The sequence below is a fragment of the Ceratotherium simum genome, chromosome 4 (assembly GCF_057802395.1).
Source record: "Ceratotherium simum simum isolate JZ-2026a chromosome 4, ASM5780239v1, whole genome shotgun sequence".
NCBI classification, from domain to species: domain Eukaryota; kingdom Metazoa; phylum Chordata; class Mammalia; order Perissodactyla; family Rhinocerotidae; genus Ceratotherium; species Ceratotherium simum.
In genome coordinates, this window is record NC_141903.1 from 26,663,025 (window position 1) to 26,688,121 (window position 25,097).

Sequence of the window (25,097 nt, forward strand, 5' to 3'; positions counted from 1 at the left end):
CGTTAATGCATTTTTTTATTCTTGCATAGCAATTATATCCCAGAAGTGAGAATCATGTCAATTCCCAACCTTCGCTACATGAAGGTTAGTACTTTGCTTATCAGCAGGAAGAGAAAGAATTCATTGATCCAGAGATGTATGCATACGTGTATGTGGGTGGCTTTGTGTGTTTGGCATGGGATGCAATGAGCGAGGGATAGAAAAGAAGAAAGTTCGGAATAATAAAGGGATTGAGATTTTAAATTTCTTTAAACTGGGATTCTTGACAACAGCATCTTTGTAATATATACAGAAGGAGCAGTATGCACGTTATATAGAGATGGAATCATGGGTGGGGAAAAGGAAGGAGAAGATGTTGGACCCCACAGGCATCTTTAGCTCTTCTCCTGCCAGGAGATTCTCCACCATCTCGTGTGTATATGTATCAGATATCAGGAATCAGCTAGATTTCTTCTTTACCATAGCCCCTCTCTTTTGAGGTTCTTGTCTGTGCCCCTTCCTCCCATACACACCCCCTAATGAATTGTAGAATATTCTACAGCAGCCTCTTTAGTTCTATCCTTTCATGCTGCTCATGAAGACATTTATACAGTCCCTGTTCATTTAAAGGTTTTTTTGCTAATCTCAAGAGAGTACCAAACAAGGGCAAATTATGATTCAAGAAATCTTAAAAAGTCTTTTACAGTCTTATGTACCGTTTTTCCTATGTTACTACATCTGGCTAGCCTGTGGCTCCCATATTTTATTTATGAGGGCTTCCTGCTTTTCAGTTCTTAAGTGGAGGACTGGGTGGAGCAAGAGTGGTAAACTTTAAGTAATTGCTTAGATAATGTACATTCCTCAGAATTTCTGGATCTCGTAACTGGCCCTTTCTGTGGGATCCGTCCCATTTCCTCAATGAAATAGCAACTCCAGAGAATATGTGGCCTAACATATAAATAACAGGCTAGGAATCAGTGAGCACTTTGAGAATGGATGTGGAGGTATGGGTGGGTGTTATTGCTCAGGAGTAACTGGGCGTTGGGTGGGTGATGATCTTGTGAAATATTTGATACAGCAACTAAGAAAGTGGACCTCGGTGGCAGTAGTGGAACATGTCTGAGAGGTGCTTTTCCTGTTCAACAGGAGAGCCAGGTCCTCCTGACTCTTACGAATCCAGTGGAGAACCTCACCCACGTGACACTGTTGGAGTGCGAGGAGGGGGACCCTGATAACATCAACAGCACTGCAAAGGTAGGAGCATTTTGCCTCATCCTGACTGACCCTGACTTTTCCTGGAGTGACCTCATTTGAGGCTTAAAGGACTCCACACTGTCTCTCATTTCCACATCCAAGCAGTCATCAAGTTCTTTTGATTCCACCTCCTAAGTTTTTTACTTTATCCACAAACACACTGCCACTGCCCTGTTTGAAGGTTCATTTTTCACCTGGACTGTCACAGTAACTTCCTGACTGACTTCACTGTTTTTAGTCCACCGCTGCTTCCATTCCAGTCTTGCCACCAGGGTGACCTTTCTAATCTAACTTTGATCATGGCATGCGGATCATTTGCCGTCTCTCTGACTTTGGGATGAAATCCAAATTCCTTGGCCTAGCATAAGAGCCCCTTAATGCTCTCACCTCTATTTGTTCTTCCGGGATGATCTTCCCCCAGACCCCCAAATCTAGCATTCTCTGAATCGTACATATTAATGGTTGTATCCAAGGAGATCCAATGGGTTGTGAACTTTCATGCTGGAGAATTGCATATGCTATTTGTTTTACCTAGAATGCTCCTTCCTATCCCACTCCCCTGACATACATGTCCACAGCTCTCTTTCAGTCTAATGCCTTCTCATTTTTCAAGACTCATAGGAAATAACCTCTCCTTTTAAAAGCGGTATGCCTCCTCTACATGCCCTCTGCTTACATAGAGTATACATAGCACTAACTAAATATTAAAAAAGGAGATTTTGATTCTCAGTTTTAGTTGAATGAAATGTGGCCTTTCTACATTTGGCTACTTGGTGATTCATCTAGTCCTTGAAATTTCAGATCAAGAACTTTTCTCTATAGACCATCTATTACTAACTCATAATTCAGCATGATACAGCAGAAATTGGTAGAAAGGATGCCTATATCTTTAATTAGCCATTATTCAAATACATAGTAGTAGAGAATTGCTTTATCCCTTTTTTCTTTTTTCCTTCTGCTGTTCAATGATTTCATTTACTAACATCACTTCCAAAGAGAGATGACACTCATCTGTCTGTGCTCCTTTTTTAATAACACTAATAAGCTGTTCCAGTGAGGATAGAGAAATAAGTGTGTAATGTATATAATGTATATACCCAGCTTGTGGATTTGCTGTCTTTCTCTCTCTTGATAGCTCCCCAGCCACATTTGTATCCATAATGAGAAATGTGGTTTACATTGTTATCTGTTAAACTCTAACATGGCAAAGTTGAGGCCTAGTTGCAACATAAGGATAAGTCTGAAGAATGTTTGTTTTCCATGACCATAAACATACTCAGCATCCCCATTTCAGAAAAGATTATGTTGGAACCAGTGTTTTTCCTTTCTGTTTTTCTTTTTTGAAAAAATGATGAACTGTTTCAGATATACCACAGAGTATGAAAGAATAATATAGCAAACACCCATGTACCCAATCCCCTTAAGAAATAAAACATTAAAGACACAATTGAAGCCCCCATGTCCTCCCCACTTGAATTCCCCAGTGCAGCCCCAATGAAGTAAGCACTCACTTCACTTTATCATTACCTTAAATTTCATTGTTCTTATATTTTTGCTAGAAATGTCTGTATTCCTGCACAATGTGTTTTTAAACCTAATGTAAGTGATATAATACTGCATCTTGAAACTTGCTGCTTACTTCTGTGTCTAGATCAATGTAATACTTTACTGTATTCTGTTGAATGAGTGTCCTACAACACACCGATCCCTTCTGAGGCAGGCATCTCTGTGTTGCTCTCCAGGTGGTGGTGCCTCCCAAAGAGCTCGTTTTAGCTGGCAAGGATGCAGCAGCTGAGTATGACGAGTTGGCAGAACCCCAGGACTTTCAGGACGACCCTGAGTGAGTGATTTTTTTGTGACCCTCTCATACCACAGTTGGCTGATACAGGAGGCCCATTTATAGATTCCAATTTTCTTATCTGGGTTTTTAAAAACTTTTTTTTGCCTTTTTATAAAAACAATTACTAATTGGCCGGCCCCGTGGCTTAGCGGTAAGGTGCGCACACTCCGCTGCTGGTGGCCCGGGTTTGGATCCCGGGCGTGCGCCGACGCACCGCTTTTCCGGCCATGCTGGGGCCGCGTCCCACGTACAGTGGCTGGAGGGATGTGAAACTATGATGTACAACTGTCTACTGGGGCTTTGGGGGAAATAAATAAATAAAATAAAATAAAATAAAAAATAATTACTATATGGGCCAGCCCAGTGGTGTAGTGGTTAAGTTCAGTGTGCTCCACTTCGGTGGCCTGGGTTCTCACATTTGGATCCCAGGCATGGAGCTACACCACTCATCAGCCATGCTGTGGTGGCAACCCACATACAAAAACTAGAGGAAGATTGGCACAGATGTTAGTTCAGGGCTAATCTTCCTCAAGCGAGAAAAGAGGAAGACTGGCAACAGATGGTAGCTCAGGGCAAATCTTCCTCAGCAAAAAAAAAAAAAAAAAAAAATACTATAGAAATTTGGGAAATATAATATAAAACCATGAAGAAGAAAATAAAATAAAATCCCACCACCAGACATGAGCACCAGTAACATTTTAGTGTTTATCCTTCCATGTATTTCTTTCATCCTTGGTGTCATTCTGTAAGCAGTTTTTAACCTTTGTTCTTCATGTAAATATATTTTCCCATGTTAATAAAAAATTTTTCATGTGCATGATTTTTTTTTTTTTGTGAGGAAGATCAGCCCTGAGCTAACATCCATGCTAATCATCCTCTTTTTGCTGAGGAAGACCGGCTCTGAGCTAACATCTATTTCCAATCCTCCTCCTTTTTTTTCCCCAAAGCCCCAGTAGATAGTTGTATGTCATAGTTGCACATCCTTATGTCATAGTTGCACATCCTTCTAGTTGCTATATGTGGGACGCGGCCTCAGCATGGCCGGAGAAGCGGTGCCTCAGTGCGTGCCCAGGATCTGAACCCGGGCTGCCAAGAGCGGAGCACGCGCTAAGCCACAGGGCCGGCCCACATGCATGATTTTTAATGGTTGTGGGCAGGATACAATATTCTATCCCCATAGATTTATCTTTGAATCTGTCCACCCCTTCCCTCATCCTCTTAGAGTAATTAATAGATTTTACTCTCTTAAACCTATAACTGAAAAGGAAAAAACCAGACCTTTCCCTGGATGGGGAATGCATCAGTCAGGATCCAGTCTAAAGATAGAAATCACTTCAGTTATCTGAACAGAGAGAATTTAATATGAAGAATTAGTAACTGGGTAACTTCAGAAATGAAAAAGAACTCTGAAGGATCCCAGAGATGGCAGTTTCATGAAGCAGCGACCACTCCTAGGGGGAGGGACAGAGGGAGATGGTTAGAATTGTCAGGGTTTAGAAGCTTGCTGGAGGAGCCCCGTGGAGCTGAAACTCAGACCTCTTGGGAGGTGAGAGAGGGGACACTGCTTGACTGGTGCTGGCTTCTCAGGGTGGCATTGGAGGGGGGCATGATGAAGCTGGTTTGCAAGAGTTAGAAAACTGAACTGGATCCGGTCACTTTCTGAGCGAAGAAGCATTGCTGGAGTGGTGCCCACAGGAACCACCCAGAAACAGGAAGTTCAGAGGGAGGAGCAAGCCCTTCCTCCTGCCGGCTTCTAGTCTCCCTTAGAGCCCCCTACAGGGACCTGACAGGGAGCCAGCCTACAAAGCAGAAACGTGGTTAGCAGAATCCTGTCACGGGCAAGCTATAGACGGTGGGCTTGGAGCTGAAAAGCATAGCTTAATATACTGGCACAGGGAACATTTAAGGTTTTTTAACAGAATGATCAAGAGCTCCCTCAGGAAGACAATGGAAAGAAGAGAGAATGTGGGATGAGTGGGAAAAACAGAGTGAGGGCACCGGTGAGCTGAGTGTAGTGGTGAGCTGAGCGTAGCGTCGGGTTCACGTCAGATGCCCCGGGGCGGGGGTTGTATTGTGTTTATTCTGTAGAGTCCAGGCCCCACCCCAGAGAGTCTCATTAGCAGGTTTAGGTGGGTACCAGAAATCTGAAATTTTTTTTAAAAGCTTCCCAGATGGCAGTGGTTGTCTAGGAAATTCAGGCTAAGAAGACAGACAGACTTTTTTGTTTTTACTATTTTTAACTGAATTTTTTTTTAAATGAATCTGATACAGATCAAGGGTTTAGTTAGTTAACAATACAAAATGGGTTCTCTGTAATCTCTGCTTTATGTGGGTCCTTAAATTACATTAATTAGGTATAGAAATTTGTTAAGCCAAGGTAAACTTCTGGAAAGATCAGAGATATTAAATTCCAATCAGATTGCATGACAGATTAATAAAAAATTGGATTAATTATATTTCATATTATCCTTTATAAGACTTTTAGATATCTGGAAATTAATATTATATAATACTGTATAAATATGTGAATGTTTAATTCCAGTAACTTTTCTTAGAGTAACAGAGTATCATTTGGATAGTAGATAAAATTCTTTTCATCTCATGGCTCTTTTACTTGTTAAAGCTAAGCTATTGAAGCACAAACTTCAAGCGCATGTCAGAGAAAACTGAAATAGAAATCTCAACTAAAGAAATTTTTTTTCTATTCTAAAAATTCCTAATTTACAGAGGTTACTTACAAAAACACACTGATTTATGGTGTTCCAGAAATTCCTTTAAAGCTCTGAGTTAGTATCCATCTGTATGCTATAGAAATGTTCCCACATGTGCACAAAGGTAAACATGGAGGGACGTTCGCAGCACCATTGTTTATAACAGAGGAAAACTGGCAACAACCTCAGTGTATAGCAATTATGGTAAATATAGAATACCGTGCAACCAGCAAGTAGAAGGGAGAAGATCTAGAAATACCAACATGGAAAGATGTTTGTGATAAACAGGGAAAAAAGCAACTTACACAATAATGTGTCTCTTTTCAGTTGGTTACAAAAGCAGAAAAGTGTAAACTCACAGAAAAATATGTTAGTTTAAGAACCAAAGTGTTTCCAGTTTTTCTCTGTGTGCTGAAGAGGAAAATAAGGGAAAAGACTTGTACTTTTTCCCATTTGAAATTTTTATGACTATATTTTACTTTTGTAGTGTTAAAAATATAAGGAGATCAACATTTTGCTGAAGAAACCCTTCATTGCTGATAAACGGAATGGTGGTTGTATCTTATCAGAGATATCCTGTTGGGCCATAATATGACTGTGTGTCTTAGTGGCTTGGCGGACTTGTGACCTGCCTAATACTGTGCTTATTTCCTTCCATAGCATTATAGCCTTCAGAAAGGCCAACAAAGTGGGTATTTTCATCAAAGTGACTCCACAACGTGAGGAGGGCGAAGTGACCGTGTGCTTTAAGATGAAGCATGATTTTAAAAACCTGGCAGCCCCCATTCGTCCCATTGAAGAAAGTGACCAGGGCACAGAAGTCATCTGGCTCACCCAGCATGTGGAACTCAGCTTGGGCCCGCTTCTTCCTTAAAAGGAAGAATCTTCCACTGGCGGGCAGATCCCAAAGGACACTGTCACCCCAAACCCGCGTTAAAATGTGGAAGCTGCTGCTTCGTTAGGCCTTGTTTATAACGATGTACCCATGCACTACTGAATCCTGTTCCTAGGAGGGTGGGGCACAAGCAAGGCGTTAGGAACACAGGATAACCGCTGTTCCCCTTGTTATTTCTTTCAACACCAGTAAATCCGTGTATCCCTCACCGAACCCTGCATGTTGAATAACAACAGCATAGTTCCATCCCAAGAAAGGGGGTGGCTGTTCCTTGGAGTGGCATTAGATTGACCACCTGAGAAACTCTGACCACGCTTTCTCCTGATCTGATTTCACAGAGGATCACAATCTCACAGATGAAACTTAATGGAAAGGTAGACGTGCTATTAATGACCCAGCAGTAGTCTCAGTGTACCAACTGCTTTCTGCATTCCACTGGATAGATATAGCAGTCTAAACATCCCTTCACTTGCCATCTTGGCTCCTATCTTGCCATAGATTTCCATTTGACAGAAAAATAGAATTGTCATATTGTCTTTAGTTTTGTGATGATTGGAAAAACCTGTGAAACTCTTAAGGCACCCTCATTTGCCCTCCTCTAAGTGAATATAGGATACTTATTTATTAGTTGCTCTTAAAATTTGTTCCCAGTAGAATTTGGAACTTTTAAGAAGAATTTGAGAAGCAAGCAATTACATGTCAAGAGGGTGGCAAATTCCATTCATTTTAAATGTTGCCACAATATCCAGGGATTAATGCTGCCACAGGGAGGCAATCTGTCTCCCGACCCCTTCTCCCCTGCTCCCCCTCTTTAACTCAGTCAATTGTTCTGAATATTTGGGACCTGGAAAAAGCCCAAAGAAAACTTGGTGGACAAGTTCACTTCTGGAATACAGAAAATATTTTAAAGGTTAGATTTTTAGCATGATACGAACTACTGTTCTTTCCATTGATTTGAAGGGGAAATTAACATTTATAATGTCTTGAATCCAAAACTGGATATTAAGAAAAAGAACCTTTCCTTTTCCTGAGTTTAAGACTTTTATCATCTGTTATGTCAAATAAGACCATTTTGATTGTAAACCATAAAATAGTTCAGCAAGTAGCCCAGAATACTTGCCTAACAGCACACATGCTGTTTTCACTTGGTATCCTGGAGTTGGGTTGCTAACCTTAATTTCTGTGATGTTTTCTAAAATGAAAAACTTTGCTTGACAAAGTAGACCACCAGCTGCACCACATGTTTGTAAATGTATTGTTAGCAAGTGGCCAACAGACTTTTGGGGAAAAGAGACATTTCCTGTTTATCCTGGTTTTGTGTTTAAGTTCAAGCCTTTAGTTTAGAAAAAAGATATATAGTAATATAGAATACAGACAGAACATGGTAATTTGACAGCTCCCCTTAGAAGATAAAAATACTTAGGAAGCCTTTGAAAGACACTAAATTGTACTCTTAAGGTCAAGCCAGTTTTATGAAACAATATTCCACAGAGTAATATATATGCTACAATGTAAGAAAAAAACACTCTTACCTCTAATATTATGACAATAATAAGTAAGGTTTACTCTTAGGAGTTGAGGTGGGGGTTGTATAATGACAAACTTGCAGACTACAGAAATAGTTTAATTTTTTGTGACCCCAAAGAGTGTCAAATTAATTTTTATTTCACTACCTGCTTCACAGAGCCTGCTGTGAAGCTGCCGCTCCCTATTTGCCAGTGGAGGAAATGGGCATCAGAGTGGAGAACAGCTTCCTGTTTACACACTGGCATAGACTACACACGGTTGTATGTCGTGCGTTGATGGCATACAGCTGGTATTTGTTCCCAGCAGTAATAATGCTGAAGTAATGGGTCTCGTCACCCCCTTGTGACACAGAAACACAAAACACTTTTGATCATAGAATTTTTTTTTCTCGGAAGCCAAATTAACTTGCAGAATAATACAGCCATTAGTTTAACATTTCCTCAAGATAGTTTTCAGTGCAAGCCTGTATTCTGTGTGTTAGTAGAAATGGTTCAACAACTGCAGCTGGTGAATTAGGAATTTTACTGTTTTTTTATATTAGATCAAGTGCAAGATTTTTAATGCATAGTCAGTGTGCATCGTTGCAGGCAAATTAGATGTCATTAGCACTAGAAAGTACAATTTTGAAAACTTAAGGCTAAGTTAATTTGGATTTGTGATTTGAGAAACCCACCAAACTTTTCTTCAAAGTACTTATAGGCGTAATGAGCTAAATGTCACGCATATTTATGAAGAAACATCCTTGTGGGAATGAGAGGCACTCCTTGATCTTTATGAATGACAAGTTACTGTTTTGCCTTATTGCTTAAGTTAATGTAGTGAAATAAAGCAATCAAAGCTTGAGTGTGTCTTTTGTTTGGTTTCTTGAAGACTGATTGGAATAGCATGGCTCAGTGTCCGAAGACAGGTGCAGTCAGGAGAGTTGGTATGAGAGTCCGTGGGGCATGCTCCCTTCCATTTCTTTAAATGAACTAAGCTAAAACCTCATATCAAGTTAGTTCACTATAACATTATATAGGTAGATGTTGCTTGAGCTCCTTATAAACCAGTTCTCAGAACTATTATGTGGTAACAACATTATGTTATGTTGTTAGGCCTCTACCAGCTTTTATCCTGGGTCATTGCTCCCAAAGATATCCTTTCACATATACAAAATGGCCCAACCTGGACAAGTAGCCCCTCATCCACCTTCATCTGTACTCGGCTCTTCCCTCGTTACTGTAGATGAATTGTTCGTGCTCCTCCTGTCTAGTGACAGCCCCACCACTTCATGCACTCAATCTCATCCTCTCACCTATGCAGGGACATCTCTTCAGCAATTTCTCCCCCTCCCTCTTCTGCATCGATTCCATCAGCATGCTATGATTTCTCTTAAAAGAGAAATTGACCCTACACCCCTTTTTAAAAGGCTGCCACCCCATTTCTCTACTTCCTTTACAGCAAAACTCGTAACTCTACCTTCCAGTTCCCCCTCCTCTCCATTCTCACCTGAACCTATTCTATTTAGGCTGCCATCCCCACCACATCACCAAAACTGTTCTTGTCAAGGTCCCCAACAATCCACATCACTAACTGGTCAATTCTCAGTCCTTACTTCCTTAATCTTTCAGGAGCATCTGACAGTTGATCTCTCCCTCCTTGAAAGACTTTCTTCACTTGGTTTCCAGAACACAGTGCTCCTGATTTTCCTTCTACCTTACTGGCAACTTTTCTTCTGTATCATTTGCTAGTTCCTTCCCATCTCCCCAACCTTGGAGTTCCAGGTCTCATTTCTTAGACTTCTTTTCTCTCGACACTCATTCTTAGTGATCTCACCCAGTTTATGGCCATCTCCCAAATTTACATACCAACTCTAGAAGAGTCTCTGAAAGTCCAAAACCACAGTCTGGATTTTCTCTCACCACATCTGCCTCTCCTACATTTGTCCCTAACTAAAAAGCAACTGTATCCTTTCAGTTGCTCACAACAAAAACCTGAGCATCACCCTTGACTCGTCTTACATGCCACATCCAGTAAGTCAGCAAATGCTGTCAGCTGTCTTCAAACTGACCACTTCACACCCTCTCCAACATGACTCTCCCGGGCCCAATCACCATCATCTATATAGACCCCGAGATTATTATTACAGTAGCATCCAAACTAGTCGAAACCACCCTGGTCCCTACCCCACCCTTTAGTAATTTTCAACACAGCAGCCAGAGTGATTTAAGTCATAGTTCTCTGCTTAAAACCGTAGGCTTCTTACCTTTCTCAAGAGCAAAACAAAGTCCTTAAAACAGCTTAGGAGGTCCCACATGACCTGAAACCCACCCCCACCTCTACCTCCCGGAATTCATCTACTACTTCCCCACAGTCACTCCACTCTAGCTGTTCCTGAGTCACCCAGGCAAGTGCCCTCTTGGGGCCTTTGCACTGGCTGTGCACTCTGCCTGGAAAGCTCTTCTCCTGGCTATCTGTATACCTGCCAGAGTCAGGCCTTTGCTCAAATGTTTCTTTCTTAGTGCAGCTTTCCCTGACATTTAAGTAATGTCAACTGCTCTCCCTTAAACACGTTCCCTATCCCCCTTCGTTGCTGCTTTTTTTTTTTTCCATAGCACTAACACCGTCCAGCATGCCACTATATACTTTACCATTTCTTTTCTGACTCGTCATACTAGAATATCAGCTCCATAGTGCAGGGATTTTTGTCTTTTTTTTTTAAAGTGATGTATCTGCAGAGCCTAGAACGATGCCTGGCAAATAGCAGGCATCCAAGATTTGTTGAATTAATACTACCTTTTCCTTATTTTTATAGCTGTTATCTTTTATCTTTATTTCTTTTTAATATACATATGCCTCTTTTTGTCATAAGCCAATATCTTACTTGCCTTGAGCTTTCTTGTTCTGGTGTTTTCTCTATCTGGAATACTCTTCCCTCTCTGCACCTTCTCCAGAATTACTTTCCTGCTCCCACCTCTCCCTTACTCCCATCTAGATGTGATCTTAATCCATAGCACGGTACCTCTCCAGGGCCTTTACCTCCTCCTTGTATCATGGGGTTTTGCATATGTGTAGCTCCTTTACTGGATTGCAAACTCCTTCAGAGCCAAATCCAAGCCCCTCTGTCATCTGTTTCTCCTATATGCTATTCAAAGGGCAGCCTGGAGCAAACTCAAAAACTCAGAGCTAAGTCGCTCAATTGCAATACTTAACTATTTATCGTCATTTTCTGGTGGTCAGCGACATCGACAGGGAAATAGATTTCACAGTGTGAGACACCTACACGAGATAATGACTTTGTTAAGTGAAAGTAACATTAAATAATATGGAATCAATCAGTGAGAAAGGTGTATCCTTCTCATTTCCCCCCTTCCCCCATCCTTCTGGTTAAATCAAGGAAAAAGTATCAATACTCTTACGTTGTAACATCTAACACTTCCTCATTTTTTTTTAAACATAGGCTTCTGGCTCAGAGCCTTTGGCAGACAACAGTAGCTACTTACTAAAAAATATTGTTTCATTTTCATTGTATTTGCTTTTAAGGCTACATCTAAACACGACAATTTTCCATTTACAGGATAAAAATTTTCCTCTTAAAACATATTTAAGTAAAATGAGGTGACTCAGGAGCTCCACTCCTGCCTATGAGGTAGACATCTGGAAAGAGTGTCACCCCACTCAAAAATATAAGGCAGATAGAGGACAAAATCATAAACTTTATTGGACCTATCAGAGAGCTGATGTGGCAGGGCAGTCAAATAGCCTGACTTTCAAGGAGGGACAGACCCCTGCAAGGAGAGATCAGACATGCAGACTGGCTCACCTGCAGAAGAGCAGGGGAGGAAGAAGTGTTGACCACCATGAGAGCAGGTAAGAGGAAACCAACTAGAATATGCAAGAAGTGCTCAAGGCCAAATTTGGGCTGACGTGACAGCATAAAACCCCTGGGAGCCTAAGACACCGCATGCATACACAAGCTCTTTCCAAAACCCCCACCAGGTGGGGGTTCTCATGAACACCAGGTGTTCATGAGAAAGACCTGCGGGGAGGACTGGGGGTGCTGGAGCGCTACAGAGCCTCCCTTGGTTTGAATGCATGCAGGAGGGATCTGCGGCCACTGGAGGAAAGGCAGGAAAGCTTGCCTCCCCCTGCCCAGGCCCTTCTCTCATAAGGAGCAAAAAGGCTAAGCCACTGAGGGTGGAACAGAAAATCCTGTCTCCCCAGGGCACAGGTAAAGACCCACTGCTGCTGGGAGGGACAAGAGTCAGTGCTGAGCCCCAGAATTTTATACCAATACCACTAAAGCTCTCCTAGAACTGCAGGAAGGGCAGGAAACTCCCCCACAAGGCCAGCCACAGATACAAGTCAGGATTTGGCTGCCACAGAGAAGACGGGCGAGAATGCTGAGAAAAGACCCATTCCCAAGGCCTGGCCACAAAGGACCTACTAAAGACTGAGGCTGAAGTAGAACAAAGAAACCCTGGCCCCTCCCCTACTACTGACCTAGCAAGCAGCTAGTAACCAATCTTAGCGGCTGGGGGATGGGCAAGGGCATAGAGACTTACCACATGGTGCCAGGTATGCAGGACAGCTGAAAGCTAAGGGTGAAAGATGAACACTTGAGAAAAGTTCTTCAGCCCCAACCTAAAGCACAAAATAATGCTAGAGGATGTGAAATCTGCTGAAGGCAGCCATAGCAACAACAAAACCCAAACCCAGCTCAGTTCCTAACTAGATTCACCAAACCCCACAGGAATGGCCTGACAGAAGAAGCTTGCCCATTTCCAAGCATTACTACTACTTACCTCAGTCTCTACTGTTGTATAAGCAATGACTGGCATTCAATAAAAAATTCGAGATACACAAAGAAGCTAGAAAACCAACCCATTTTTCACAGACAAAACAATCAAGACCATATATAGATATGACTCAGATGTTGGTATTATTGGACAGGGACTCAAAATCTGACTACCATGTTGAAGAATCTGTTGAAAATACGGATAATATGTATGAACAGATTTCAGCAGAGAGGTAGAAACTATAACAAAGAGACAAACTGAAATAAAAAACCCAGGATCAGAGATGAAGAATATCTTCTCTGGACTCCTCAGTAGACTTGTCATAGCTGAGGAAATAAACAGGGAACTTGGAGATAGGTCAACAGAGATTATCCAAACTGAAAACCCAAAAAGACTGAAACGACAACAGAGTACTCAAGATCTATGGGACAATATCAAATGGCCTAACGTGTGTAAGTGGAGTCCCAGAAGAATTTTCAAAATATAACGAAAGACAACAAACCACAGATCCAAGAAGCTCAGATAAACTCAAGCACTTTCTCATACAGGAAGATATGTACTTACTATATGATCAAGTAATCCCACTACCAGGTATTTACAAATGAAAACCCATGTCCATACGACAACCCATATGTGAATCTTTATAATGCCTTTGTTTATCTTCACCAAAATCTGGAACAACTCAAATGTCCATCAATTGGCAAATGGATTTTTTTTTTCTGGTGACGAAGATTAGCCCTGAGCTAACATCCATTGCCAATCCTCCTCTTTTTGCTGAGGAAGATTGGCCCTGGGCTAACATCCATGCCCATCTTTACATGTGGGACGCCTGCCACAGTATGGCTTGAGAAGCAGTGCGTAAGTCCGTGCCCGGTGTTCTGAATCTGCGAACCCTGGGACGCCAAAGCAGAGCACATGAACTCAACCACTACGCCACCAGGCTGGCCCCGCAAATAGATTTTTTTTAACCTCCTGGTATATCCATACAGCGGATTATTTTAACCTTCTGGTATATCCATACAATGGAATTCTCAGCAATAAAAAGGAACAAATTACTGATATGTATAACAATATGGATGAATCTCAAATACAATATGTTAAGAAAAAGAAGTCAGACCCAAAAGGCTATATAGGATTCCATTTATGACATTCTGGAAAAGGCAAAACTATAGGGTCAGAACACATCAGTGGTTGCCATGGAATATGTGTGGGGGGAAGTGGATTGACTCAGGCACAAGGGGACTTTTTGGGATGATGGAACTATTCTGTATTTGTGGTGAATATATGTAAAAACTCATAACTGTACAACTAAAAGAGGTAAATTTTTACCAGACATAAATTATACTTTAAATAAACCTGATTTTTAAAAAATAAGGTGACAAACGTATTAGGTAGTTTGATGATACGATATGAAAGTGGTACCAGAATGCTTGAAATTTCATAAAATATTGCCAGAGTGGTTATTCCAAAAATGACATAACAATACGTATGTTGATCCATAAGACCCTTTTCACTGCAGAAGTTGTAAAAACAATACTGCTTTTGGATTTGCAGCTTCACCATTTATTAGCTACACGACCAGAAGCCAGTTACTTAATCTCTCTAAACGTCAGTTTCCTTTTCTATAAAGGGGGACAATCATACTTGTCTAGAGGGTAGTGGTTGCCACATAAAATACAGGACATCCAGCTAAATTTGACTTTCAGATAAATGAGTCATTTTTTGTATATGTTTGGGACATATTTATACTAATATACGGTTCACTGTTTATCTGAAAGTCAAACTTAACTAGCCGTTCTGTGTTTTTGCTTGCTAAATCTGGCAACCCTACAGAGGAGTTTTTGTGAGAGTTAAATAAGACACTGGCACCGCAAGGCGTTCGCCCAGCGTTTGGCATAATAGGCGCTCAGTGGGAGCTAAGGCCGTCTTAATCCCAGCCCCTCATTCATTACTTGTTCCTTTATTCTTTCACTCAACTTTTAAATAAATCAATTGTACTTGTGGCTCTTCATCCCAAGTAGACACTAACTCGAAAGAAGCACCAGAGTGTAATATACCAGGATCCAATTGTGAAGAAAAGAAATTCCGAGCGGGCGACGTCATGACGCACGAGACCCCGCCCCCGAGGGCGCGCAAGACGCGTAAATAAGACGTCGAGGGCCGGCAGCCAGCCTCGGGGTCTGACGGGATTGTGGCGGTCCTCCCTCCCAACTCGGAAGCGGCTGCTGCCTCCAGACGCTCACAAGATGGCGACCTCTCTGGGCTCCAACACTTACAACAGGCAGAACTGGGAGGATGCGGTGAGTGCGCCGGGCGAAGGAGGACGGGAAGAGGCGGCGAAGCCGGGCCTCCTGCGGGCGGGCAGGGCCGGGGGTGCGGCGCGACCGAGGGAATTCCGGGGAGAAGCCAGCGCCGCGGCCTTGCTCAGCCGGAGCAGGAGGCTGGAGGGCGGCCCTCCCGCTGGTTTGGAGGGAGAGGGATTAGCCAGGGTCCGGGACCCTTTCCATCGCTGCCCCCTGCACTCGTTTGGAGCTGGTCTTTCCTCCTGCCGCCTGCCGGAAGTGCAGTCAGCGCCTCCTCCCGCGCCCCGGCCGGTGCTGGACCTCGGATCCCTGCCCTGTTCCCCACCCTCGCTCCTCCCCGCATCTACCCCGGTCCCCACGAGTGTGGCTGAGGTGGCAGGGTCTTCGGAGCCTGGCCCTCAAGCAGATTTCCGATTTTCACCAGGACTTCCCCATTCTGTGCCAGACTTGTCTTGGAGAAAACCCATATATCCGAATGGTGAGTGATTGCGTGTGAAACGGGGGTTATCCATGTTCTGTCCATGTCGTGGTACTTGCACACTGTCCGTGAAGTGCTTCTCTTAGCCAAGCAAAAGTAATGATTCTCCTTTACTAACCCAAAGCATAGGACGATTTGCAAAGGACTGTCATGCTTATCCTCTCACTTTGGAACTCAGCGACAGTCCTATGATATAGGAGTCATAATACTAGCTAATATTGTTGAGCATTTACTTAGGGGGTAGATGTATTAACCAGAGGCTGAGAGAGTTTATGTCCTTTCATATATCGAGTAAGAAGTGGAGCTGGGATTTAAATTCAGATATTCTGTCTCTGGGACCTCAGCAAGTTAGGCGCAGAACCAGGACTAGAAACTAGGTTTCCTGACTCCTAATCAAATGCCTTTTAGCCACTACACCTTGTAATCTCTTTAGTGTAAGGTACCCCCTAGCCTTATATATAAGCATAAAATTAGAGGCAGTTAACATTTAATGATTAGGTTAGGGCTGTGTTATTGTGATCAGTCTCAGAGGTGTTGATACCTTCGGGATGTTTGAATAGCTTATGGGAACAGAACATTTGCTGTATGCAGGATATCAGCACAGGATGAGTCTATGGTAGTTACCTTATGACTAAACTTGGTAAAATGGGCTGGCCATGGCTTCATCCTCCCTGATTTGGGGACTGTGGAAACTGTTAGGAATTTTAGTTCTTGGGAGAGATCTTGGGAGCCAGAAGTGAACCTAAGAGTTGTGGCTGTGGAAAGACACGTGCTTACCTGGTGTTAGATCTATAAGATTCTTAAGAGATTATAACTCATAGGTGGTAGGTGGTTAGAATATATACCCTCCTCCTCTTCCCCCCGAAAAGGTGTCATCCCTTCCCCCCATTTAGGATGCCAGAGATCTCCAGACACATTTCTTGTTTTTTCTATTTCAGACCAAAGAAAAGTATGGGAAGGAGTGCAAAGTAAGTGTGCTTGTTAAAAAATGTTGATTTCCTTTCATTTGCTTTTTCTCTACCAAAGTAGCCTTCAACTGGCTGAACTTGAGGTTCTCCAGTAAGTCAGTGCTACGCAACTTTCATATATCATTTATATACTCATTGGCTGTTAACTGTTTAGTGTGGGGGGTAAGAAAATGAGCCCTTTACGGTTGGGGTTCTTAACCTGGTGTCTGTGGACGGGCTTTGAACTCACTGAGATATTACACCAAGTGTTGTGTGACTATGCACATGAGCATTTTAGCTGAGGAGGAAGGTCATAGCTGTCATAAGATTCTCATAGGAGTATATGACATTCCCCACTCTCCCTAAAAAAGATAAAGGGTCAGATTATTAATGGTGGGGAGTCCTCACCCTCTAGGGTAGGGAGGACTTTGACTTTTGAGTATTTCATTTCTGTATTATGTGACTTTTTTAACTACTGGGGAAGGGTGTTGTAAATGGGATTGAAACATCAAGTGGCATTTAGACTAGATGATTGCTAGGGTCCCCTCTAAACCCTAGATTTGGAGATCCTTTCTTTGAATCCTCCTTGTTATTAAGTCTCCTGGATTGATTGTCCAGGTCAGGACCATTAACACACTGTGGCTCTTATTTTCTGTTAAAGATCTGTGCCAGGCCGTTCACAGTGTTTCGCTGGTGCCCTGGGGTCCGCATGCGTTTCAAGAAGACTGAAGTGTGCCAGACCTGCAGTAAATTGAAGAATGTCTGTCAGACTTGCCTCTTGGACCTAGAGTATGGTATGTTTGCCCCATCCAGTAGATCTGAAAGTGTGCAGGTGCCCTAGACAAACACACCAGTCTTTTTGTCTCCCATTTCTCACCCTGTCTCTGGTTCTCCCCCACTTTGGAATGTCTGCTGTGGTCTGCTTTTCCTAGAAAGAGGAGAACTTTGCTAGGCCATTCTAGAGTCCTCCTGAACAACAGTAGGAACTGTTTAAGGAAAAGTTGGGAATTAATCAGAACTGGCCTTAACCCCCCTCATGTACATCCCTGTAGCCAAGGTGAGGTAAAGGCATTGTTCCTATGATAGGTAATTTCTTTGCCTTGGGCTTGCTTCTAGATCCAAGGCTTTTTTCTACAATCCATCCCAGAGTTCATAGGCTGATTTTGCTTTAGGTTTTTGTCTCAACTGTGTTGTTAGGACTGATATATTGCTGCTGCCTCAGAGTATCTGCTTTTGGGAATGATTTTTTTTTTTAACTGCAGATGACTTTTTGTTTATGAGAAAAATACTTTTTCGACAAGACTTTCTATTATGCAATAAAATGAAAACATGAGTTTATGTATGTTAAGTTCAGAAAGTTACTCTACTAATCAGAGTTCTGGTCCTGTGTTATTTAATATTATTTATATGTTTGTTAAGGAGGTGTTCTGGAATACAGTGACCCTTATATGACTGTGACTATCCAAAGGATCTGTAGGACCAGCCTAAAAATAAACTACTTGTTGCATTTATTTTAAATAAATTGTGTTATAAGAAAAGCTAGATACATTATTTTATTTTATTTTTTTTTGTGGGGAAGATCAGCCCTGAGCTAACATCCGTGCTAATCCTCTTTTTTTGCTGAGGAGGACTGGCTCTGGGCTAACAGCTAGATACATTATTAATTTATAGGTCAAATCTGACTGTAACCAAAGTTTGTTTATCTGAAAGATTTTCTAAAATATTCATTTCATCAAATTTCCTGACAGCTCAGGAATTTGAACAATTTCTTAGAATACTCTGTAGCAGTATTTGCCTGATGGTGCTAAAGATTTTGAATAAAAATATAGTAAAGCCTCTGGTAGCAAATAAGTGGAGAAGGGAAGGATGATATTATATTCCCTGTGCATATTCAGCATGGGTATGTTTAAAATATATCTGAATTTTTTTCCTCCTTTTCCTTGTACCAGGCCTGCCCATCCAGGTTCGTGATGCAGGGTTGTCTTTTAAGGATGACATGCCAAAGTCAGATGTCAACAAAGAGTACTACACACAGAATATGGAGAGGGAGGTATGCTGCCACTTTCTTGATGTGGTTTTATATTTGATAAAAGAATCCTAGTGAATCGACACAATCTATATAATTTATTTTTTAAATTTGTCATCCTGTGTAGATTTCTAACTCTGATGGAACACGGCCAGTTGGCATGCTGGGGAAAGCCACATCCACCAGTGACATGCTGCTCAAACTGGCCCGGACGACACCCTACTACAAAAGGAATCGACCCCACATTTGCTCCTTCTGGGTGAAAGGAGAATGTAAGAGAGGAGAGGAGTGTCCATACAGGCAAGAGCTGAGCTGCATTTTCAGGATTTGCTTCAGATGATTAGTTATCTAAGAAATAGGAGATGCTAGCTTAAACTATTTGTGCTTTAAAATCTAAAAGTTTATACAGCTAGTGTGGGATATCTCATGTCTTAAGACTATTAAATTTAGAAGAGCTTGATTAAATTGTTGTTTTTACTTGTAATCAAGCCTTGGGAAACTAAATTGTTGTGCCATATAATACGGATAGTGACTCTAAAAGTTTCTACCTGAGATGTAAGTCTTCATCGTCATGGTATAACTGGCTTGAATCTCAGTGTGTAGTTGAAGTCAACTTAAGGCCAGGCTTTTGAGGGGGTGTGAGTATGTTTCAGTCAAGACTGCCAAGCATCTGGATTAGGGGCTCTTAACTTGGGGTTGGTTGATGCCACTCCCACCAAAAAAAGTTATCTATGCCTTTCTCTAGGGCTGGGTGCATAGCTTTCATCAGACTCTCAGTGGAATGCAAGACCTCAGATATGTTAAGAACCACTGACCTAGAGAGGGATAACCATGTTTTGGTTACCTTTTGTTTTGGGGTGGATCTGCCAAAAGCATTTCTTTATAAGGAAACTCTGCCACCCTACATGACCATTTAAATGGCTTTTAGGAGGTTGGCAAGTCCTCATGTGATACAGTAAATCACTTAATATTAGCTCTATTTTGATAATTATGTTTTGGTATGGCCAAGGTTTCTGGTTCAAAAGGCATTTCATGGTGTGTATTTGTAGTTACTATTGGGTGATACCTATAAATTTTTTTTCCTTTGTTTCACCTTTCTGCATTGTTTTTTCTTGAACCATAGACATGAGAAGCCTACAGATCCAGATGACCCCCTTGCTGATCAGAACATTAAAGACCGATATTATGGAATCAATGACCCTGTGGCAGATAAGCTTCTAAAGCGGGCTTCAACAATGCCTCGTCTGGACCCGCCAGAGGACAAGACTATCACCACACTGTATGTTGGTGGTCTGGGCGATACCATTACTGAGACAGATCTAAGGTTTGTGGATATAATTTTATGAGCTTTTTTTGCTTTTAGCTGCCCTGGAATAATTTTTTGGCAAAAACACAGGCAAGAATGATAATTCCCTACAAAGCACATTTTTCTTTAGCCACTCTACAGTTAATAAGTATCATGCTGACTATAATCTTTAGAAAATTGTCTTTTATGATGTCAAAGTAATAATGTTCATCTCTAGTGCTTATTCCATCCTTGCATATGGTAATAAATTACATGAGATTCTATTTGATCTAATAGCCAATTAGAATTTTTTAAAGATGGCACGTATCCAGATATGATTAATTATGTAGGGCACGGAGAGCTTTGCAATTATAAAACTCTTGGTGTAAGTGGTTGGCTTTTTCAAGAGATTGGTATTTGGTAAATTTGTGTTATTCTTGGCTTGTATTTTGCTTGGCTTGGTGAGATATCTGGGCAGATAGTGATGGAAATTATCCCTTCCAAAGAGAAAAGGTGGAGAAGAAACTCCTATAAGTTTATCACCTGCCCTTGGTAGTCTGTCTCCATTAAACCCTGTCTAAGTGAGCTGGACAATCCTCAGGGGTTGACAGACGTTTTTTGCTCCTCCTCCTCCTCTTCTTTTTTACGACCTTAAAAGTTTTTTTAACATTCTTGGTTCATGGGCCAGGGAGGGCTGTAGTTTGCCAACTCCTTATCCAGGGTTTAGGGCCCTTAAGGAACCTGCTGGAGCCCCCTTTCCTCCATGAGAAGAACTCTAAGATGTTCGATAACCTTTATTTACTCACTGTTTTTCTTGCCCTCTCAATATGCAGCACCCACATAGGATGAGCTACTGGGGAACTACCTGCAGGTAGTTAGGCAGATGACCGTGGGACCACCTGCCTTGTAGCAAGTCAGTGAAAGAGTTAATCATTTTCAATCTGCTGGAATGCCTGTGTGTTGTTAACTCTTGTTTTCCTCTGCCCGTATCCCTTCAGAAATCATTTCTACCAGTTTGGAGAGATCCGGACAATCACCGTTGTGCAGAGACAGCAATGTGCTTTCATCCAGTTTGCCACAAGGCAGGCTGCAGAAGTGGCTGCTGAGAAGTCCTTTAATAAGTTGATTGTCAATGGCCGAAGACTCAACGTGAAATGGGGAAGGTGAAAATTAGACTATTTTAAAATGTCTTTATTGAGATTTTCGAGAAACTGTGTCATTATCTGGGAACTAGTAAGCTTTTGGTGAATAGGCTTAAATCAATAGGACCTTTAAAAAGAATTTTTCCTTCTCTATCTGATACTTCATTCCTGTGGCTGTTGGGAGGATCCTGCTTTGGCAATTTATTCAGGGTACTGTTGTAGTAGTCTACGTCTTTGAAGGTTCATGTTTTTTGTGATCAGCTATTACAGGCCAAGTATAAATGCCTGGGTATGAGAGGTAGATTTGAGAGTTTACTAATGAATTAGCCCTAGCTTCTGTTCTCTACAGGCTGATTGTCTAGTAGAGGAAAATAGCTAATTTAAGTTTGAAAGTGATGATTGCACAAGAGAGACACAGGTAAAATGCCCTGAAAGTGCAGAGGCAGAATGTGTTTCCAGCTTAGGATGAGGGAGGAGATGGCTGATAGCAGCAGCAACCCTCATGGAGTGCTTCCTGTGTGCTAGGTAAGCACTGTGCTAAACACATGTATGTGCCTCTTCTAGTGCTTACAACAGTGCTAGCAGATTTTGAACCCAGGTCTTTCTGGCTTCAAAACCTTTGCTCTTATCCACTCTGTGCTGTGACATTTATGGGAAAAGAGTGTGTGCTGAAGAGGAGGCAAGGAGGGAAGGAACTCGACGTCACTAGGAAACATGAGAAGCAGAAGTCTGAGGGAAGGTGGGACAAAGTGGTGATGTCGTGTATGTCTGTGTCTGCCAGGTCCCAAGCAGCCAGAGGAAAGGAAAAAGAGAAGGATGGAACCACAGACTCTGGAATCAAGCTAGAGCCCGTTCCAGGACTGCCAGGAGGTGAGTGCAGACTTTTTGTCTACCAAGTAGCTTGGTATCTTCAGATGCTCAAACTGCCCTGATGTTCTTCAGATGTTAGAGACCTAGGTCTCTGGCTCCTGCAGGAGCTCTGCTCTGGCAGCAGGACCTCCCAGGATTTAAAGGCGGTGGAAACAATGTTGCACAGTTGTCTTCCCCTCTAACTATTGGCTATTGTCTCTTCTCCAGCTCTTCCTCCTCCTCCTGCAGCAGAGGAAGAAGCCTCTGCCAACTACTTCAACCTGCCCCCAAGTGGTCCTCCAGCAGTGGTGAACATTGCCCTGCCACCACCGCCTGGTATCGCCCCACCCCCACCCCCAGGTAACTTTCATCTTCCTTCTAGTAAGTAGGTCTGACTTAGCCCAGAAAAATCTTTGTGAAAGTCCTTTCTTCACACCTCACCATCATGTCTAACACATCTAAATCCTTTGAGTTTGCCCGTAGAAATCTACAAGTAAACCTGATTTGTTAGCCTTCCTGATATTTCTTTTTTTCCCTGGCCTGCCAAGGAGGGGAAAGTCTACAGTTTTCTAAAGGTCTGAGTATATGTATGATCAGAAGTGGAGTTATTGGATTATGGTGATCTGTCACCAGTTTGTTCCCTGTTCTTTTTTTTTTTTTTTTAAAGATTTTATTTTATTTATTTTTTTCCCCCCCAAAGCCCCAGCAGATTGTTGTATGTCATAGCTGCACCTCATTCTAGTTGCTTGTATGTGGGACGTGGCCCCAGCATGGCTGGAGAAGCGGTGCATCGGCGTGCGCCCGGGATCCGAACCCGGGCCGCCAGCAGCGGAGCATGTGCACTTAACCACTAAGCCACGGGGCCGGCCCTGTTCCCTGTTCTAAACTAAATCCTAACTGACCGAGCACCGGGGCTTAGTGTAAGCTGTGCACGTGAGTCACTTCACAAAGCGTTTATTACCTGTCTGCAACAAAATGAGGAGCTGGTGCAGAATGTAAATTCAGTAAGGTAGTCTTGTTACAAAAAAACTGTCAGAAGAACAGTATGCCTGGTCATATCATTGTTACATTTTGGCTCAGGCTCTTTGTCTTGTCGGTGGCCCATGATAAACAGTTCGAGGACCGGCACTGTGTATAGCATCTAGAAAATGTCAGTGCCGGTGTGAACAGTGTAGGTAGGTCACAAGTAGCCAGTTCTCCTGTGGCAGGGTCCCCATGCTCTTTGAGGAAAGTCCTGGTTTCTGAACACCCTCCCTTCTAGTATCAAGTGTTGAGGTTAACGTTCACCAAGTCTTGCCATCAGCCTGCTTTCTTCCTCACCTTTCAAATCCTGATGGAATCTCCTCTGGTAGGAGTGGCATGTTTGATAGATGGCAGAGGCTCCAATGACATCCTAGCAGATACCTTGAGTCTGTGGAGTTTTCTTTTTAACCTGGACTGAGAGGAAAGCTTTCTAAAACCAAGGAAGTAGTAAGGTAGACATTTCTAAGCAAGTCTCGTGAACTGACATTTTCTGAAGCCCCTCATCAGTTTGATTTAGGTGTAGCTGGTTTCGACCTGAAAAAGATTCAGAGGCTTCAGAGGTTGTCAAGGGAACTACAGGCCTAACAAATCTGTCCTCTCCCATCTGCAGGTTTTGGGCCACACATGTTCCACCCAATGGGACCACCCCCTCCTTTCATGAGGGCTCCAGGACCAATCCACTATCCTTCTCAGGACCCTCAGAGGATGGGAGCTCATGCCGGGAAACACAGCAGTCCCTAGCACATCATCACCGCTCTAGGGCTCTACAGAAGAAAGGGCGCTTAAAAATCCCAGTAAATGAATCTTGGAATAAATCTATTTTTCCTTCCTTTGTAGTTTCCATGGTAGCTGAATGTGTTCAGATGTGGGCAGTCAGAGAACGACAGCCATGCCTTCCTACACATATTCAAAGGATTGATGGACCTCAAATAAGCTGCCATTAACACATCTGGTTACTACTATAACATTACTAATAAAACTTAGTGCCTGTTCCCTTTACTTCTGTGGGGAACAAGCAGCTGGCTGAATTGGAATGTCTAGCGGAATTACCATCCCCATTCTTTGTTCATTTTGTATCTTTTTTTGGGAAAAAAAATTGACCTGCAGTGAAAAAACTTTTGACCATTTTTATGTCCATTGGGTATTTTCCTTTTTATCATCTAAAAAAAGATTATTAGTACTAATCATCGTAGTGGCATGAGTGTGATATAACGCTTCTGAAGTCACACCCTCAGAAAGACAAGTCGAAACCAGCACCCAGCACAGCCCGGAATCTTTTCTTACCTCGCCTTTCCTCATTTATTACTAAAGGCATCTGGCGATAGTTGTACTTCTCTGTGCTACCAAAAAAGACAAAAATTACAATTACTTCTTATTCCTTTCGGATGGAAACAAATGTCATGGAGCTGTGTATGGTTGAAGAAACCTGGTGTCTGGGATGAAAGTATCTTAAAGAACTTCCTGTAAAACACTTAAACTGTGAAACAAAAAGCATCGGAGTGTGTTTGAAAGGAAGACTTGTGACCTGCTGCTGGAACTTGGATCTTCAGCGTTCACCTTCATGTGTCTTCAGCGTCTCGTTCAATTCCCTGCTTCTGGGCAGGGGGCTGTGTTTGGTCTTAGAATGTTTGGATATAACTGAATTGTAGATGGTAAAAATAATTTGATGTTGTGTTGTTTTTTGTTTTTAAAAAATTAAAACGGGTCAATTTTCAAAATGTTGTTATAGGCTTATTCCTAGATTTCTGTTTTCTGTATCCTTTGGTAGCTGAACTTGAGGTCAGTGGAAGTCAGAAACAAGTTGTGTATAGATGTAAATTTTTGCTTTAGACTGTTTTGATTTTTCTCTGTGTATCCATTCTATGGTGGTAAAAAGGCCCAGGCCTTTTTTTTTTTTTTAATTAAGATTTTTTTTTTTTATTTATTCATTTTTTTCCCCCCAAAGCCCCAGTAGATAGCCGTATGTCATAGGTTCACATCCTTCTAGTTGCTGTACGCGGGACTCGGCCTCGGGTTGGACGGAGAAGTGGTGCCTTGGGGCGTGCCCGGGATCCGAACCC

At 42.2% G+C, this 25,097-nt stretch overlaps 2 protein-coding genes across 4 annotated transcripts in view; both read left to right on the plus strand.

Annotated features, from left to right (window-relative positions):
• Positions 1 to 9,049, plus strand: part of DCTN4 (dynactin subunit 4) — a 35,574-nt gene extending 26,525 nt beyond the window's left edge. For both annotated transcript variants that reach the window (XM_087429540.1, XM_004428639.3), the window contains 4 exons: positions 30 to 84; positions 1,126 to 1,233; positions 2,976 to 3,073; positions 6,445 to 9,049. In XM_087429540.1, the coding sequence (XP_087285666.1) occupies positions 30 to 84; positions 1,126 to 1,233; positions 2,976 to 3,073; positions 6,445 to 6,658 (475 nt within the window). In that variant the 3' untranslated portion in view covers positions 6,659 to 9,049. The remainder of the gene's footprint in view (positions 1 to 29; positions 85 to 1,125; positions 1,234 to 2,975; positions 3,074 to 6,444) is intronic.
• Positions 9,050 to 15,145: 6,096 nt separating this feature from the next.
• RBM22 (RNA binding motif protein 22) lies at positions 15,146 to 24,755 on the plus strand. Of its 2 annotated transcripts, none has more exons than XM_004428640.2 (11): positions 15,146 to 15,284; positions 15,712 to 15,765; positions 16,704 to 16,733; positions 17,374 to 17,506; positions 18,662 to 18,762; positions 18,866 to 19,038; positions 19,862 to 20,062; positions 21,022 to 21,186; positions 21,947 to 22,035; positions 22,243 to 22,374; positions 23,648 to 24,755. In XM_004428640.2, the coding sequence occupies exons 1-11, from the start codon at positions 15,231 to 15,233 to the stop codon at positions 23,776 to 23,778; spliced, it is 1,263 nt and encodes a 420-aa protein (XP_004428697.1). In that variant the 5' UTR covers positions 15,146 to 15,230; the 3' UTR covers positions 23,779 to 24,755. The 2 variants fall into 2 exon arrangements, with proteins under 2 accessions (XP_004428697.1, XP_087285672.1); XM_087429546.1 differs by having other exon boundaries at positions 15,153 to 15,284; positions 15,733 to 15,765.
• Positions 24,756 to 25,097: the final 342 nt, after the last annotated feature.

Excerpts from the sequence above, each read along its gene's own strand:
- RBM22 (XM_004428640.2), top strand. The coding sequence starts at position 15,231 with ATGGCGACCTCTCTGGGCTCCAACACTTACAACAGGCAGAACTGGGAG. Across the intron at positions 15,766-16,703 it reads AAAACCCATATATCCGAATG|ACCAAAGAAAAGTATGGGAA; the intron begins GTGAGTGATTGC and ends TTTCTATTTCAG. Across the intron at positions 22,375-23,647 it reads CGCCCCACCCCCACCCCCAG|GTTTTGGGCCACACATGTTC; the intron begins GTAACTTTCATC and ends TCCCATCTGCAG.